The sequence below is a fragment of the Scyliorhinus torazame genome, chromosome 6 (assembly GCF_047496885.1).
Source record: "Scyliorhinus torazame isolate Kashiwa2021f chromosome 6, sScyTor2.1, whole genome shotgun sequence".
In the NCBI taxonomy this organism is placed as follows: Eukaryota; Metazoa; Chordata; class Chondrichthyes; order Carcharhiniformes; family Scyliorhinidae; genus Scyliorhinus; species Scyliorhinus torazame.
The window spans coordinates 161424596-161442425 of record NC_092712.1 but is presented as its reverse complement, the minus strand read 5'-3'; the positions used below and the strand labels follow the sequence as shown (position 1 = coordinate 161442425).

At 49.6% G+C, this 17830-nt stretch overlaps 1 protein-coding gene across 8 annotated transcripts in view; it reads left to right on the top strand.

Moving 5' to 3' along the window:
* LOC140425109 (kappaPI-actitoxin-Avd3b-like) overlaps window positions 1-17830 on the top strand; it is a 102612-nt gene that overhangs the window by 24106 nt on the left and 60676 nt on the right. For 3 of the 8 annotated variants that reach the window (XM_072509021.1, XM_072509019.1, XM_072509016.1), the window contains exons 3-4: window positions 5510-5633; window positions 17457-17716. The exons of 3 other annotated variants lie outside the window; for them this stretch is intronic. In XM_072509021.1, coding sequence (XP_072365122.1) covers window positions 17644-17716 — 73 coding nt within the window. In that variant the 5' untranslated portion in view covers window positions 5510-5633; window positions 17457-17643. The remainder of the gene's footprint in view (window positions 1-5509; window positions 5634-17456; window positions 17717-17830) is intronic. 2 more of the 8 variants (XM_072509022.1, XM_072509017.1) reach the window with 1 other exon arrangement.

Here is a 17830-nt window from a genome sequence, read left to right as displayed (position 1 = left end):
AAATCCCTCTGGCGTCGGCCTAGCCCCTCAATGTTGGGGCTCGGCCCCCAAAGATGCGGAGCATTCCGCACCTTTGGGCCGGCGCGCTGCCCGTCTGATTGGCGCCGCTTTTGGCGCCAGTCGGCGGACATTGCGCCATTGGGGGAGAATTTTGCCCCATATTTTACAAAATACTCTGTGGCTCACTAATGTCTGTACAATTGAAGCATATCCTCCCTACTTTTGTAATCAATTTCCCTCACAATAAACAATAACATTCTATTAGCTTTCCTAATTACTTGCTGTACCTGTATACCAGCCTTAAGTGATTCATGCACAAGGACAATCCTTTTGAAACTAAGGGTCATGACCTGCGGTTGGGTCATGGGTAGGTGTCAGGAGGGTCGCAGAGCAATCGTTTGCCACTTTCCGAAAGTAGGAAGAAGTGCGCAATGGCTGTGATCGACTTTCAAGAATGCCAGCCGTCCCACACATGTGTACCCTCTCAGCCGGATCTAGCAATGAGCAGGGCTGCAGCTCAGCAGGCCAGACTGCCTACTCCTGATGTCAGCACATTATCCGAGGGTGAGATTGTTTTTACAAATCGATGGAGTCTCCCTACCAGAAGCAGCGGCAGAGAGCAGGTCACGCACCCGTACACTGATATCATGTGCTCTGGGCACAAAGCCACAGACGAGAGATTTGTCCATTTGGTAGCTGCCAGCAAGCAAGCAACAGGGCTGTGTGAAAAACTGAAGAAAGATAATTCTGTAATGAAGGAAGAGAAGGTCAGAGACACAAACAGGCCAGGATCTCACAATTGAATCGGCTAGAGAGAACTTCTCAGTAGAGTCCACGGCAGGACAAAGCAGTGCTGCTGTGAGTTATATCCAGAGCTCCAGGGCCTCTGGTGAACAATTGAGAAGGAACAAAATTGGGAACAAAGCAGTATAAAGATGACTTCTGGAGGTATGGCCTTGTTAATTTTGCCTTTGCAAATCAGAATGCAAAGCCCATGTGTATTATATTCAGGGAAGTACTGGCAAATGAAAGTTTAAAACCTAATGTCAGGCGGCGAGAGTTGTGAAGGTCGGACGGCATGGGTTGCGAAGGTCAGACGGCGTGGGTCGCAAAAGTCAGCATGGGTCCCTAAGGTCGAACGGTTGATAAAAGTGAGTGCCAGGAAAAAAAGTTTGAAAAACACTGCACTAGGACACAGCGATCCCCCCTCTTCCCTACAATCTATCATCATTTCGACTATAAGCTTCTTTTTTATTCTTGTTGCAAAAATAGACAATTTCACATTTTCCCACATTATACTCCATGTGTCAGATTTGTGCCCAATCACGAAACCTATTTGTGTCCCTTTGTAGCCTCCTTACGTCCTCTTCATACTTATTTTCCTACCTATCCTTGTGTGATCATCAAATTTAACAACCATACCTTGAGTCTCTTCATCCAATTCAGTTATATAAATTGAAAAAGGTTGAAGCCCCAGCTTTGATCGCTGTGGTACACCACTCGTTACACCCCACCAACCAGAAGATGACTCATTTATGTCTGTTTCCTGTTAGCTAGACAATCTTCTATCTATGCCAATATGTTATCCTGTACACTATGAGCTTTAATTTTTGGCAATAACCTTTGCTGTGGCACCTGAGAAAATGTCTTCTGTAAATTTAAGAACAGTACATCCAGCAGTTCCCCTTTAGACACAGCACATGCGACTCCTTCAAAGAGCTCCAATAAATTGGATAAACATGACTTCCTTTCCACAAAACCAGGTTGGCTCTATCGGATTGGCTTGAATCTTTCCAAGTGCCCGGTCACATTTTTAATGACAGCTTCTAACATTTTCCCGAGAAACCTGTTAGTCTAACTGGCCTGTAATTTCCTGTTTTCTGTCTGACTCCCTTTTGAATTAACGTTTGAAACAATGTACATCAAGGAGAAAATAACTGATAGTTGTGACTGTTGTGATAAACTAAGCAGTCGTGCACGGTGAGCTTCCAACTTATTACTGTCCATTGAAACCTTCTTCCCTGATTATTAATCTGCCAGAGAGACACCTATTTAAATACATCCCAGGAGATGTGTGTACTGGACCTTGTTTTGGCTTGGATCCTTCTTACATAATGTTGGACTCAAGTGCCTAAAATAGAATATGCTTTATTGTGAGTGAATTTTTCTTTGAAAAAAATCATTGCACATTATGAGAGAATATTTAAAAGTCAATTCCACGTTAAAAAAAACCCTAACTCAGGATTGTTGGATACCAGGGGCGTCATTCTCCGACCCCCCGCCGGGTCGGAGAATGGCCGTTGGCCGCCGTGAATCCCGCCCCCGCCGAAGTCTCCCTATACACTCCAGTACTCCAGATACACTCCACCCTATACACTCCAGTACTCCAGATACACTCCATCCTATACACTACAGTACTCCAGATACACTCCAACCTAAACACTCCAGTACTCCAGATACACTCCATCCTAAACACTCCAGTACTCCAAATACACTCCAACCAGCGGGTAAATGGAGTTGAAATCAGCCATGATTGAATGGTGGAGTGGACTCGATGGGCCGAATGGCCTTACTTCCGCTCCTATGTCTTATGGTCTTATGGTCTTATAACCTATACACTCCAGTACTCCAGATACAGTCCATCCTATACACTCCAGTACTCCAGACAGATACACTCCAACCTATACACTTCAGTACTCCAGATACACTCCACCTTACACACTCCAGTACTCCAGATACATTCCACCCTATACACTCCACTACTCCAGATACACTCCACCATATACACTTCAGTACTCCAGATACACTCCACCCTATGCACTCCAGTACTCCAGATACACTCCAACCTATACACTCCAGTACTCCAGATACACTCCACATTATGCACTCCAGTACTCCAGATACACTCCAACCTATACAATCCAGTACTCCAGATACACTACACCCTATACACTCCAATACTCCAGATACACTACACCCTATAGAACATAGAACATAGAACATTACAGCGCAGTACAGGCCCTTCGGCTCTTGATGTTGCGCCGACCTATGAAACCACTCTAAAGCCCATCTACACTATTCCCTTACTGTCCATATGTCTATCCAATGACCATTTGAATGTCCTTAGTGTTGGCGAGTCCACTACTGTTGCAGGCAGGGCATTCAACACCCTGACTACTCTCTGAGTAAAGAACCTACCTCTGACATCTGTCCTACATCTATCTCCCCTCAATTTAAAGCTATGTCCCCTCGTGCTTGGCATCACCATCCGAGGAAAAAGGCTCTCACTGTCCACCCTATCTAATCCTCTGATCATCTTGTGTGCCTCAATTAAGTCACCTCTTATCCTTCTTCTCACTAACGAAAACAGCCTCACGTCCCTCAGCCTTCACTCATAAGATCTTCCCGCCACCCTTTCCAATGCTTCCACATCCTTCCAATAATGCGGCGACCAGAACTGCACGCAATACTCCAAATGCGTCCGCACCAGAGTTTTGTACAGCTGCAACATGACCTCATGGCTCTGAAACTCAATTCCTCTTCCAATAAAAGCTAACACACTGTACGCCTTCTTAACAACCCTCTCAACCTCGGTGGCAACTTTCAGGGATCTATGTACATGGACACCGAGATCTCTCTGCTCATCCACACTGCCAAGAATCTTACCATTAGCCCAGTACTCTGTCTTCCTGTTATTCCTTCCAAAATGAATCACCTCACACTTTTCTGCATTAAACTCCATTTGCCACCTCTCAGCCCAGCGCTGCAGCTTATCTATGTCCCTCTGTAACTTGTAACATCCTTCCACCCTGCAGCCATGTGTTCAACTCCTCTCTCTCCTTATTCCCTGTCTTTCTAGCACGTGGCACGGGTAACAACCCAGAGATAATAACTCTGTTTGTCCTAGATCTAAGTTTCCACCCTAGCTCCCTGAATTCCTGCCTTACATCCTTATCCCTTTTCCTACCTATGTCGTTGGTACCTATGTGGACCACGACTTGGGGCTGCTCCCCCTCCCCCTTAAGGATCCCGAAAACATGATCCGAGACATCACGGACCCTGGCACCTGGGAGGCAACACACCAACCGCGAGTTTCTTTCGTTCCCACAGAATCTCCTGTCTATCCCCCTAACTATGGAGTCTCCAATGACTAATGCTCTACTCCTCTACCCCCTTCCCTTCTGAGCAACAGGGACAGACTCTGTGCCAGAGACCTGTACCCCATGGCTTAGCCCTGGTAAGATCCCCCTCCCAACAGTATCCAAAGTGGTATACTTGTTACTAAGGGGAACGACCACAGGGGATCCCTGTACTGATTGCTTCCTCCCAGCCCCTCTCACCGTCACCCATCTATCTTTATTCTTCGGAGTAACTACATCCCTGAAGCTTCTATCTATAACCACCTCTGCCTCCCGAATGATCTGAAGTTCATCCAGCTCCAGCTCCAGTTCCCTAACGCGGTTGCTGAGGAGCTGGAGATGGGTGCACTTCCCACAGATGAAATCAGCAGGGACACTGACGGCGTCCCTCACCTCAAACATTCTGCAGCAGGAACATTGCAGTACCTTCCCTGCCATCCCCTCTAGATAAAAAAAGAAAAGAAAGAAAGAGCTTACCTGTTCTTCACTCTACCCCTTAGGTTAAAGGAGGTGGAAGGGTGGGGGATACTACAAGTGTAGTGTCTAGGGTTTAGAAACTGCCCAACTTAAATACAGGTAAAAATAAAACACTTAACCAGCAACCACTGCGCCCAACATGAAAACAGCAATCTACTGTTATGGGCCTGCGCAAACAATTTAAATCTTTACTATTTACCTAGCAGTCGCTCTGTCCTCACTCTAACTGGATTCAGCTGGAAACTCCCCACAGTAAGTTTGTAAAAAATTTACTCCCCTTCTCAGTCAGCACTCACTCAGCAACCACTCCACTGCACCCCTCAAGATAACACCTCAAGGAAAAGAAAAACTACTTACCAGTCATCAGTCAATCACTTAGCTGCAGGCTGTGACATCACAGTTCAACTTCTTCCTGCCCTCGAGCCTTCCTTTCAGCTTGGATCCTTACAGCGGTTGTTTTTTCTTTTGGTTAGAGGAGGGGGCAGGGAGGGAAACACTGAAGAAGTGTTCAGGTTTAAGTGTCACTTGACAACAGCTCCTCCACAAACCACCTTCTAGTAACGGTAACCACAATGCATGTATGCGAATTTCCCCCGCAACAGCCAATCAGCAGCTTCGCTCTACTGCCCTCTGCTGCATGCTTGCCTTCACTTGAACAGCTAGGGTCTCTTGCACAGGTAAACCTTCAAGTAACGGTAACCACAATGCACAAATGCACATTTCCCCCGCAACAACCAATCAGCAGCTCCGCTCTACTGCTCTCTGCTCCAGTAATCCAATACTCCAGATACACTCCACCCTATACACAAAAATACACCAGATACACGCCACCCTATATACTTCCAACAACACCTCTCTACTTTAAATAACCTACTTTTCATAATTGCCATTAGAGAGGAAGAAGATTGGAGGGAGACTACTGAACCTGTGGCCCCTCACCGCAGCGGAACAGAGGGCACTGGACATGGTCAGTAGGCCCAGAGAGATCGCAGTCATCAAGGCAAAGGTCGGCATCGGGTAAGGAACTGAGACCCCACTAAGTTGCGGTTCCCCATGGCATGTGTGTCACCTTCCCCACACCACACACGCACCTCACCCCACACACCCTCTCCACGACCACTATTTCCCCATAACCCTCCTCCACCCACCTTCCTCTCACACCCCCCCCACTACCTCCACTCCCGCCCGGCTCCCAAAGCAATCGATTGTCCAGTCTTGTGTCTTGTAGGAGCTCCTGACGATGACATGGGGCCTTTTGGTGTACACCGCTCCCGACTCCTACCAGACACACAAGCAGATAACAGCAAGTGTGAGGACGTGGACAGTGACGGATGCCCTTGAGTCGCATTCTGTGATTCCCTGGAGCTCAATTCCGAGGAGGACACCGGCTTTTCATTACAGCTGTCTCCAACACCCTCCATCATTCCAGAGACACTCACTCTGGTTGGACACTTCAGTGAAAATCTCCTGGGGCACTATCTGGTGCGCACCACACACATGCTCCGGTACAGCAGGTGGAGGTAGCAACTCCCGAATGGATGGACGGCCGGTGGGTGGGCTGACCTCAGGGACTAGCTGCTGTCCAGGTGGGTTTTGGGCTTCTGCAACATGTGGTCCCATCAATAGCGGAGCAATCAACCATCAGCAGGAGCAAGTGATGGTGCCGACCCTGCGTGCCACTCAGACCAACACCGCACGTGTGACATTTGCGGTGAGGCCCTGGGGGCAAAGGTTTCAGCCATGGGTAAAGATGTCCAAGGCCTGGGGCAATTTGTGCAGGCGGCTGAGGGCCCGGACATGGCTGCCCTACCACAGGCAGCCATGTGCCAGAGCCACCTGGACATTGCAGCGGAACTCCAGCGCCTGGCCCACTCACAGCGGGTCATGACAGAGAGCGCCGGCAGCATTGCCGGGCATTGGCCGACGTGACACAGACATAAAGTTAGGTGGCTCAGACCCGGAGAGAGATGGCTCAGTCACTGGCTGATGTGGCACAGACCCACACGGTGGTGGCATAGTCACAGCGTGATGCGGCACAGCCCAGAGGGAGGTGGTCCACTCCTTGGCCACGAGCATGAAGACCCTGGTCGGGCCAAGTGCGAGACTCCAGGACTGGCAGTGCCAGATGGCGGTTACCTCCGCTCACACCACTGTCTCATGGAGTAGCCCAGTACAATCGGGCACTCTGCGGGAGGAGGAGGTGATGCGATCTGTGCCGATGATGCCAGCAGGGGAGGACACCCCCCTCCTGTCCGTGTCACATCACACAGGCAGCAGGCAGAACAGGGCAGCACCACGCTACCTGGGACACATGAGCAGCATCCGAGCCCCCGAAGGGTACCCAAGTCACAGGGTGGTAATCGCAGCAGGCCGCCTCCACTCCTGATGTACCGCCTGGGCATCCACCTAGACCAAGAGTTAGGTACCGTAAGGCCAGAAAGGTAGACACCAGTTAGGTTGGCTTGGGTGCAGCATGTTGATAGTGGCTAGGGCACAAACCTGTTCATATATGTTCAGAATAAGCACGTTCACTGTGTTACAACCTACCTCGGTGCTCTGTCAGAAAGGTGTGTGGGGTGCTGACCAGAGGGTCGGAGGGGCCTTGGTCCATGGACTCCAGTTCAGCCCGCAGTCACTGCTCCCGTGCCCCACATCCATACCACCCCCCGCCCCCGCCTCTGCACTCCAAGGGTTTGGTGGGACCGCCTGAGGGAATGGCCAGTTCACATGCAGGGATCACCCAGGTGGACGGTGGAAACTGCCACTGTGGGCAGGGCTCAGACATTGGCAAATGTGTGGTGCACAAGAGCAGGTCGTCATCACCCTCCATCCCCAGGACCAGATCCGCGGTTATAGCCAAGCCAGTGCCCGCAATCCATAATAAGGCAGGTAGGAATCACAGAGGGCGTTGCAAGGGGTGGGGGAGTGGGGGCTGCTGCAGGAGAGGTGTTAATGCGAGGGGGTGGTGAGCTGATGGGGCCGGTAGGGGTGTGATGGGATGTCAGAACCCTAGTTGGTGAACCTCGAGATAATTAGAGGTCCCAGGCGGACACTTTGTGCAGCCTCCCTACCTACCAAGGCACCATGTCCTGCCCATCCCCTGCCACCCCCGCATCCTCCTCGGCAGACGAGGACTGAGGTTCATCCTCCTCCCCCAGTACGTTACCTCTCTGCTGCGCGATGTTGTGGAGGATACAGCAGGCCGCCATTATGTGGGAGATTCTCCTAGCGCTGTACTTGAGGGCCCTTCCAGAGCGGTCCAGGCACCTGAACCTCATCTACAGGGTTGCCGAAGCACCGCACAATCATGTCCCTGGTCACGACATGGCTGTCATTGTGCGGGTCACCGCCTCAATCTGTGGCCTCCGGATAGGAGTCATCAGCCATGACCGCAGTGGATAGCCCCTGTCACCCAGAGGCCAACGCTTCAGCGGGGGTGGGGGCACCTCGAAGAAGTCGGGAATTGTCAAGGATGCCAGGATGAAGGCATCATGCACAATGCCCGGGTATAGGGTGAAGACGTGCTTGATGTGAGTCTCATGGTCACATGCCAGCTGCACGTTGATTGAGTGGAACCCCTTTTAGTTTGTGAAGAGCTGCCTGTCATCTGCAGGCTCGTACGGGGACATGCATCGCATCGATCAGCCCCTGGACCCAGGGCATCTCGGCAATGGCTACTAACCCAACTGCCCATGCATCATAGAATCATAGAATCATAGAATTTATAGTGCAGAAGGAGGCCATTCGGTCCATCGAGTCTGTACTGGCCCTTACAAAGAGCACCCTACTCAAGCCTGATCTACCATATCCCCGTAACCCAGTAACCCCCATTTAACCTTTTTGGACACTAAGGACAATTTAGCTTGGCCAATCCACCTAACCCGCACATCTTTGGACTGTGGGAGGAAACCGGAGCACCCGGAGGAAACCCATGCAGACACGGGGAGAACGTGCAGACTCCCCACAGACAGTGCCCCAGCTGAGAATCGATCCTGGGATCCTGGAGCTGTGAAGCAACTGTGCTAACCACTATGCTACCGTGCTGCCCATCCTGGTGGGGCTCGGTCCACATTGAAATTGATGTATTGTGGCAACCGGGCATAAAGCGCCTTCGTTACGGCAATGATGCACCTGTGCATTCGGCGCTCTGGGATTGCGGACAGATCCCCACTGGAAGGACCCCATGGCATAGAGATTCAAGGCGACCATCTCCTTGATGGCCAACGGGAGCGGATGTCCTCCCTAATTCCCCCGCGGTGACAGGTATGCTGCGATCTTGCAGATATGTCACACTGTCTGTCTGCTCAGCCGGAGTCTTCGACAACATGCCCGGTCTGGTACACACAGGGCCTGATGCGGTCCCTCATTCCAACCTCTCCTCGTTCTGTTGCGCTGCCGGCTCTCCATCCTCACTGGCTACCTCCTGTGCAACTGGGACACGCTCCGCTGCTGCATGATCCTCCTCCTCGAGCAGCTTCAGTTTGTACAGCCTCAGTGCATCCCCCAGACCTGCGGTGACTAGAAGGAAGGACGCCATTCCTGGCTGAATTCCAATATCCAATGTCTGCAGGCGGTGACATCACAAACCCCTCTATCCCTATGGCCTTATCGGTGCTCGTCACCAAGTGGGCCTCTAGCCCTGACGTCCATGCCTGATGCCAGGGGTACCATCGGTGAGTGCTGCCCTTGTCAATGGTACACTACTGGCCCACGTCGAGCACCCTCCTGTTGGGGCTACTGTGGGTGTTGCCCTTGGGTGTGGTGTGGTGTGTGGCATTCCGCTGGTGGATGGCAGCCGTTTGGGGGTGGGGTTGTTATGGCGGAGGGTGGGGTGCGTGGACAGTGTGGTAGAGGGTGGGCTGGGTGGGTTGTGGGGGGGGGGTTGTCGGCACCATACGGCCAGTGGCACATTGCAGAACCATGGGCCAAGGTGGGTGGTCACCTTGGTCCTGTGGGGGTCATCCCGGCCACGGCCCATCCCCTGATCACACTCTGTCACTCCCCGCTACCCCCTCTCCCCGCTGACCCTCACAGGAGCCACCCCAAGCAGGCTCGGCCAGTGACAGGACCGGCAGTCCAAGGTCACAACTCTGCATCTCCTCCCTCCTCACTCTCCATCATCAGCCACGGTGCCTGTTTCCCGATTTTTAAAAGCATAAGTGAACCTTGCCATCAGGAATTCCCCCGGTCGGAGGATCCCGGAGGCCGTGGAAAATACCTGGTCAAATCGCTAATGATCTGCAAATGGTGGTTACTGTACGTACAGAGTAGAATGCATTGATGCCACTGTTGAGGAACCAGAACATTGCGATTTTGAGTGAACACGGCCACGATTTCAGCGTCAACACTGATTCTCCACTCAGTCGCTTTTCCTGAATTCGCCGTCGGCCGATGGAAATCCCACCCCTGGTCTCTGAGAGTGACTGAGGATATGAGTTATGACAATGTCCTGGGATGTGAGCACACAGCTGAAGGATTCATTTGTGGTGATCACAGAGCAGCAGCGCATTGAGACAGCAATAGTGTTGTTGGAAAATGAAAGCTGAATAATCCCAGGCGGTTTATAGCCCCACATGTGTGCAGTCAATTGCCTTTCTATCAGAATAATTCTCACAATGGCAGCAAATCTCACAGACCTGGTTGCCTGGCTCTCAGTGTCTGTGGAGAATCGCACAAATGCATTGGCTCTTGCGAACAGGACATTGCTGTATTCCATTATGCACTTGTGAGTGTCTGCCTTTGAGATACCAGACATGCCCACTGGAGAGCCCTGGAATATCCCACAGGTATAGAAATGCAATGTCACAGTGACGTTTAAACTAATCGGCATTGGGCTGTCTCCCAATCCACAAGGAAATCCGTTTTCTTGAATAATGGAAGCTCATGACATCCTCACCAGACTGTGACATCTCTGATATTTGGAGGTCATTAAACCACCAGCCGTGTAGTTGATAATACACAAATGATCGACATTGCATTAGTCCCTGGCTGCCAGTCTCCTGGGCTGCCTAATGCTCTGCTAGTGCCACTTGTTGGTATTCTGGTTATTGCTGTGTCTGGTACTGGGACACCCTTGTCTAGATCATCTGCAGCCGCGCAAGAGCAAGTGTGAACGTAAATCAGGCAAAGATCTGGTCAACACAGTCTTTGCGGCCCCTAATTGTGAACTCAGCAGTTTTGGGTCAAGGGAAGCTCTAAGCTTTGCATCAGCAATGCCTTGGTCTCACTGTGGTCAACTCCACCCTTGAGGTTCATTCATCCATGAATGTTGACGTTTGCACAATGACCCGGGAAATGGATACCATCACTCTGCAATTTCCTGCATTATTTATTCAGAAGGAAAACAATATTAAAAACGGCATGAAAGAATATTGGTCCAAAATGTTTTTAAATTGGATCTGCTTTCTTTATTACCCTCCGCCCTCACTCCATTATTCTTCCCTTGCCTTTGGGAACTTTTGATCCACCCTTCCTTACCCTTGAGCAGTTGACACTGATACCCCGATTCCCCTGGCACAGTGGAACTGTCCTGCATTATCCTCAATCAGCCATTCATCACTGCAACACTCTGTCTACCATCAATTACTTTCTCTCTGTTACCCTAATTATGTTGAATTTGCCTTTTAATGCATATGCATGACAGACAAATGTATTCATAGAATCATAGAATTTACAGTGAAGAAGGAGGCCATTCAGCCCATCGAGTCTGCTCCGGCGGCTCTTAGAAATAGCACCCTACCCAAGCCCACACCTCCACCCTATCTCCATAACCCAGTAAACACTAAGGGCACCCAACATTAAGGGCAATTTTGAACACTAAGGGCAATTTAGCATGGTCGATCCACCTAACCTGCACATCTTTGGACTGTGGGGTGAAACCAGAGCACCCGGAGGAAACCCACGGAGGCACGGGGGGAACATGCAGACTCCGCACAGACAGTGACGCAAGGCGGGAATCGAACCTGGGACCCTGGAGCTGTGAAGCAATTGTGCTAACTACTATGCTACCATGCTGCCCATGCCCCATATTTAAAAGGTGTTCCTAACATTAGCAACCAGGAAGCTGAACTCACAATCAATCTACCAACAATTTATTCTGTAGTTTTATTCCGTTGTTGGGAAGCTGGCCTTTGGCCCCCCACACAGTGAATTAGCTGTGCCCGCCTCACTTCCTACTCCCAGCAGACTCACACTTCCGTGCCCCAAGAGTGGTCTCACCAAACCCCTGTAACAAATATTATTTACATTTCTACTCCATCCCTCTTGCAATGAAGGCCAAACTTCCATTTGCCGTCCTTATTACTTGCTGTCTCAGTACATTCACATTTTGTGATTCATGCACAAAGACACCCAGGCGCCTCTGCAGCATTCTGCAATCTCTCTCCAGTTAATTAATACTCTGCTGTTACATTCTGCCAGCCAAAGTGGACAACCTCACCTTTTCCCATATTGTACTCCATCTGGCAATTTTGTTGCTGACACACTTAGCCTTTCTATGTCACTTTGTCTATGTTCCTGGTGATTTTGCCCTCATCAGCAAATCTGGCTGTGAGAAATGTGGTCCCTTTATCAAAGTAATTATTGTAGGTCATAAATATTTGAAGCCTCGGGACTGGCAGCATGTTAGCATGGTGGGTAACACAATTGCTTCACCGCTCCAGGGTCCCAGGTTCGATTCCCAGCTTTGTTCACTGTTCGTGCAGAGTCTGCATGTTCTCCCAGTGTGTGTGTGGGTTTCCTCTGGTTTCCTCCCACAGTCCAAAGATGTGCAGGTTAGGTGGATTGACCATGCTAAATTGCCCTTAGTGTTGGGTGCGATTACTGGGTTATGGGGATAGGATGGAGATGTAGGGTGCTCTTTCAAAGAGCTGGTGCAGACTCGATGGGCCGAATGGCCCCCTTCTGCACAGTAAATTCTATGATTCTATGACTGCAACTGTGTTAGTGTCATTTGCCAACCTGAAAATGACCATTTATCTCAGCTCTCTGGTTCCTGTAGTTAACTAGTCCTATACCCATGCAAACACCCCCAAAACTGTGTTCACTCATCATTCGGAGTAACTCTTCATGTGGCACCTTATCAAATGTCTTTTGGAAATGTAACTATAATACGTCTACTCGTTACCCTTAATGCAATTGGTTATTTGCAACCTCAAGTTAATCTGACAAATTTGTCAAACACAATTTACCTTTCAAAAAACCATGTTGTCTCTGCTTAACTGTATTGTGATTGTTTTGCATGCCTCAGTACTCCCTAATTTTGATACTGTGTAGGATTAGAATCATGTTCCCCAGCCCATAGGGGCTGGTTTAACATACTGGGCTAAATAGCTGGCTTGTCATGCATAACAAGGCAGCAGCACGGGTTCAATTCCCGTACTGGCCTCCCCGAACAGACGCTGGAATATAGCGACTAGGGGCTTTTCACAGTAACTTCACTGAAGCCTACTTGTGTCAATAAGCGATTATTATGTAACCTGGGGCGAAATTCTCCACAAACGGCGCGATGTCCTCCGACTGGCGCCCAAAACGGCACCAATCAGACGGGCATCGCGCCGCCCCAAAGGTGCGGAATGCTCCGCATCTTTGGGGGCCGAGCGCCAACATTGAGGGGCTAGGCCGGCGCCGGAGGGATTTCCGCCCCGCCAGCTGGCGGAAACGGCCTTTGTTGCCCCGCCAGCTGGCGCGGAAATGACATGTCGGGGCGACGCATGCGCTGGAGCGTCAGCGGCCGCTGACAGTTTCCCACGCATGCGCAGTGGAGGGAGTCTCTTCCGCCTCCGCCATGGTGGAGACCGTGGCAGAGGCGGAAGGGAAAGAGTGCCCCCACAGCACAGGCCCGCCCGCAGATCGGTGGGCCCCGATCGCGGGCCAGGCCACCGTGGGGGCACCCCCCAGGGCCAGATCATCCCGCCTCCCCCCCAGGACCCCGGAAGCCCGCCCACGCCGCCTTGTCCCGCCGGTAAATAGGTACTCTAATTTACGCCAGCGGGACAGGCAATTTATTGGCGGGACTTCGGCCCATCCGGGCCGGAGAATCGAGCGGGGGGGCCGGCCAACCGGTGCGGCCCGATTCCCGCCCCCGCCCAATCTCCGGTACCGGAGACTTCGGCAACTGGCGGGGGCGGGATTCACGGCGGCCAACGGCCATTCTCCGACCTGCTGGGGGGATCGGAGAATGACGCCCCTGGTGTCCACAGTTCTTTATGTGAAAAGTGCTTTCTTATTATTTTCCTCACGACACAAATGATCTAACTCTAATATTAAATACACAGCTAATCTTTGAAAATAGTATAAGATTTGTAACTATTGACACAATATCACCTCCACCTAATTGGTGTTGACATATGTCTATCGGGGTAGAGATCAAGAATAAGAAGGGTGCAGTCACAATGTTGGGGGTTTACTACAGGCCTCCCAACAGCCAGCGGGAGATAGGGGAGCAGATAGGTGGTCAGATTTTGGAAAGGAGTGAAAGCAACAGGGTTGTTGTGATGGGAGACTTCAACTTCCCCAATATTGACTGGGACTCACTTAGTGCTAGGGGCTTGGACGGGGCAGAGTTTGTAAGGAGCATCCAGGACGGCTTCTTAAAACAATATGTAGACAGTCCAACTAGGGAAGGGGCGATACTGGACCTGGTATTGGGGAATGAGCATGGCCAGGTGGTAGAAGTTTCAGTAGGGGAGCATTTTGGGAACAGTGACCACAATTCAGTAAGTTTTAACGTGCTGGTGGACAAGGATAAGAGTGGTCCTAGGGTGAATGTGCTAAATTGGGGAAAGGCTAATTATAACAATATTAGGTGGGAACTGAAAAACCTAGATTGGGGGCGGATGTTTGAGGGTAAATCGACATCTGACATGTGGGAGGCTTTCAAATGTCAGTTGAAAGGAATTCAGGACCGGCATGTTCCTGTGTGGAAGAAGGATAAATACGGCAAATTTTGGGAACCTTGGATAACGAGAGACATTGTAAGCCTCGTCAAAAAGAAAAAGGAGGCATTTGTCAGGGCTAGAAGGCTGGGAACAGACGAAGCCTGTGTGGAATATAAGGAAAGTAGGAAGGAACTTAAGCAAGGAGTCAGGAGGGCTAAAAGGGGTCATGAAAAGTCATTGGCAAATAGGGTTAAGGAAAATCCCAAGGCTTTTTACACGTACAGAAAAAGCAAGCGGGTAGCCAGGGAAAGGGTTGGCCCACTGAAGGATAGGCAAGGGAATCTATGTGTGGAGCCAGAGGAAATGTGTAAGGTACTAAATGAATACTTTGCATCAGTATTCACCAAAGAGAAGGAATTGATGGATGCTGAGTCTGGAGAAGGGTGTGTAGATAGCCTGGGTCACATTGGAATCCAAAAAGACGAGGTGTTGGGCGTCTTGAAAAATATTAAGGTAGATAAGTCCCCAGGGCCTGATGGGATCTTCCCCAGAATACTGAAGGAGGCTAGAGAGGAAATTGCTGAGGCCTTGACAGAAATCTTTGGATCCTCACTGTCTTCAGGTGATGTCCCGGAGGACTGGAGAATAGCCAATGTTGTTCCTTTTTTAAGAAGGGTAAGAAGGATAATCCAGGGAACTACAGGCCGGTGAGCCTTACGTCAGTGATAGGGAAATTACTGGAGAGAATCCTCCGTGACAGTGAATGGTAGAACCCTCAAGAGTATTGAAAGTCAAAGAGATCTAGGAGTACAGGTCCACAGGTCACTGAAAGGGGCAACACAGGTGGAGAAGGTAGTCAAGAAGGCATACGGCATGCTTGCCTTCATTGGCCGGGGCATTGAGTATAAGAATTGGCAAGTCATGTTGCAGCTGTATAGAACCTTAGTTAGGCCACACTTGGAGTATAGTGTTCAATTCTAGTCGCCACACTACCAGAAGGGTGTGGAGGCTTTAGAGAGGGTGCAGAAGAGATTTACCAGAATGTTGCCTGGTATGGAGGGCATTAGCTATGAGGAGCGGTTGAATAAACTCGGTTTGTTCTCACTGGAACGAAGGAGGTTGAGGGACGACCTGATAGAAGTCTACAAAATTATGAGGGGCATAGACAGAGTGGATAGTCAGAGGCTTTTCCCCGGGGTAGAGGGGTCAATTACTAGGGGGCATAGGTTTAAGGTGAGAGGGGCAATGTTTAGAGTAGATGTACGAGGCAAGTTTTTTACACAGAGGGTAGTGGGTGCCTGGAACTCGCTACCGCAGGAGGTGGTGGAAGCAGGGACGATAGTTACATTTAAGGGGCATCTTGACAAATACATGAATAGGATGGGAATAGAGGGATACGAACCCAGGAAGTGTAGAAGATTGTAGTTTCGTCGGGCAGCATGGTCGGCACGGGCTTGGAGGGCCGAAGGGCCTGTTCCTGTGCTGTACATTTCTTTGTTCTTTGTTCTTTGACAGGATCTACTCCCATTTGGAAGCAAATGGACATATTAGCGAGAGGCAGCATGGTTTTGTGAAGGGGAGGTCATGTCTCACTAACTTGACAGAGATTTTCGAAGAGGTCACAAAGAGGATTGATGCAGGAAGGGTAGTAGATGTTGTCTATATGGACTTCAGTAAGGCCTTTGACAAGGTCCCTCATGGCAGACTGGTATAAAAGGTGAAGTCACACGGGATCAGGGGTGAGCTGGCAAGATGGATACAGAACTGGCTAGGTCATAGAAGGCAGAGAGTAGCAATGGAAGGGGGATTTTCTGATTGGAGGGCTGTGACTAGTGGTGTTCCGCAGGGATCAGTGCTGGGACCTTTGCTGTTTGTAGTATATATAAATGATTTGGAGGAAAATGTAACTGGTCTGATTAGTAAGTTTGCAGACGGCACAAAGGTTGTTGGAATTGCGGATAGCGATGAGGACTGTCAGAGGATACAGCAGGGTTTAGATTGTTTGAAGACTTAGGCGGAGAGATGGCAGATGGAGCTTAATCCGGACAAATGTGAGGTAATGCATTTTGGAAGGTTTAATGCAGGTAGGGAATATACAGTGAATGGTAGAACGCTCAAGAGTATTGACAGTCAGAGAGATCTCGGTGTAAAGGTCCACAGGTCACTGAAAGGGGCAACACAGGTGGAGAAGGTAATCAAGAAGGCATACGGAATGCTTACCCATATAGGCTCGCTGCCCTCTGAGGTGTCCTCCTGTAGTACAGCTGTGATATTCTCCCTAACCAGTAGCGCAACTCCGCCACCCCTTTTACATCCCCCTCTATCCCGCCTGAAACATCTCAATCCTGGAACGTTTAGTTGCCAATCCTGTTCTTTCCTCAACCAGGTCTCTGTAATGGCAAAAAAATCATAGTTCCAAGTATTAATCCAAGCTCTAAGTTCATCTGCCTTACCCGTTATACTTCTTGCATTAAAACATATGCACTTCAGGCCACCAGACCCACTCTTTTCAGCACAATCTCCCTGTCTGCTCTTCCTCAGAGCCATACTGGCCCTATTCCCTAGTTCTCCCTCAATGTTTTCACCTTCTGACCTATTGCTCCGGTCCGTCATAAACCAATACAAACACAGGAACTGTGTGTATTTCTACAGCCTAATTCACATAACCAATGCAACTGCTTCACATGTCCACACTGTTTTTGGTTTGTCCAGCTGTCAAATTATGTGGCAGGGATATTCAAAAATTACTTAAACTTCTAACTGAAATGAATAGACATACTTACGGAGGGTTACATAATAGTACAGAGCAAAAATATTTATTTTGTTTAATTTTATTTGCAGTGATATAAAACATGCACCAGGGATATTAAACATCTTGTAAGTTATATGCATCACTGACTGCACTTTATTTTGGTTTGAGAAACTGATAACGTAGTTAAGATTGGCGCCTTTGGTTTTCCAGTTGGAGTCACATTGGCGCATCTCTGAGTCAGACTGAGTGCAGTGGCTGGAACACCCGCTCTATAAATGTACCTGGTTCAAACAGAGAGTGAAGAGTCCACTTGATTCCGCTGATCCGGAGTAAACTGAAGTCACGAGTCACAGCGAGAACTCAACAGTGAAACAACTCAACCCACTCTGTCCAAATCATGGAGTTACAGCTTCTCACTGTGATCTGCAGCGTCTTACTGCTGGCTCAGCAGTTTGACATTGTGCAGACAGGTAATAGTTTCAGAATATTCTAACATGTGGAATTTGAGATTATTTTCAGTTGTTTTAAATAGCAATGATTAAAAACATTTGTCATCCACATAAAAATACTTCTGAACGGCCTTT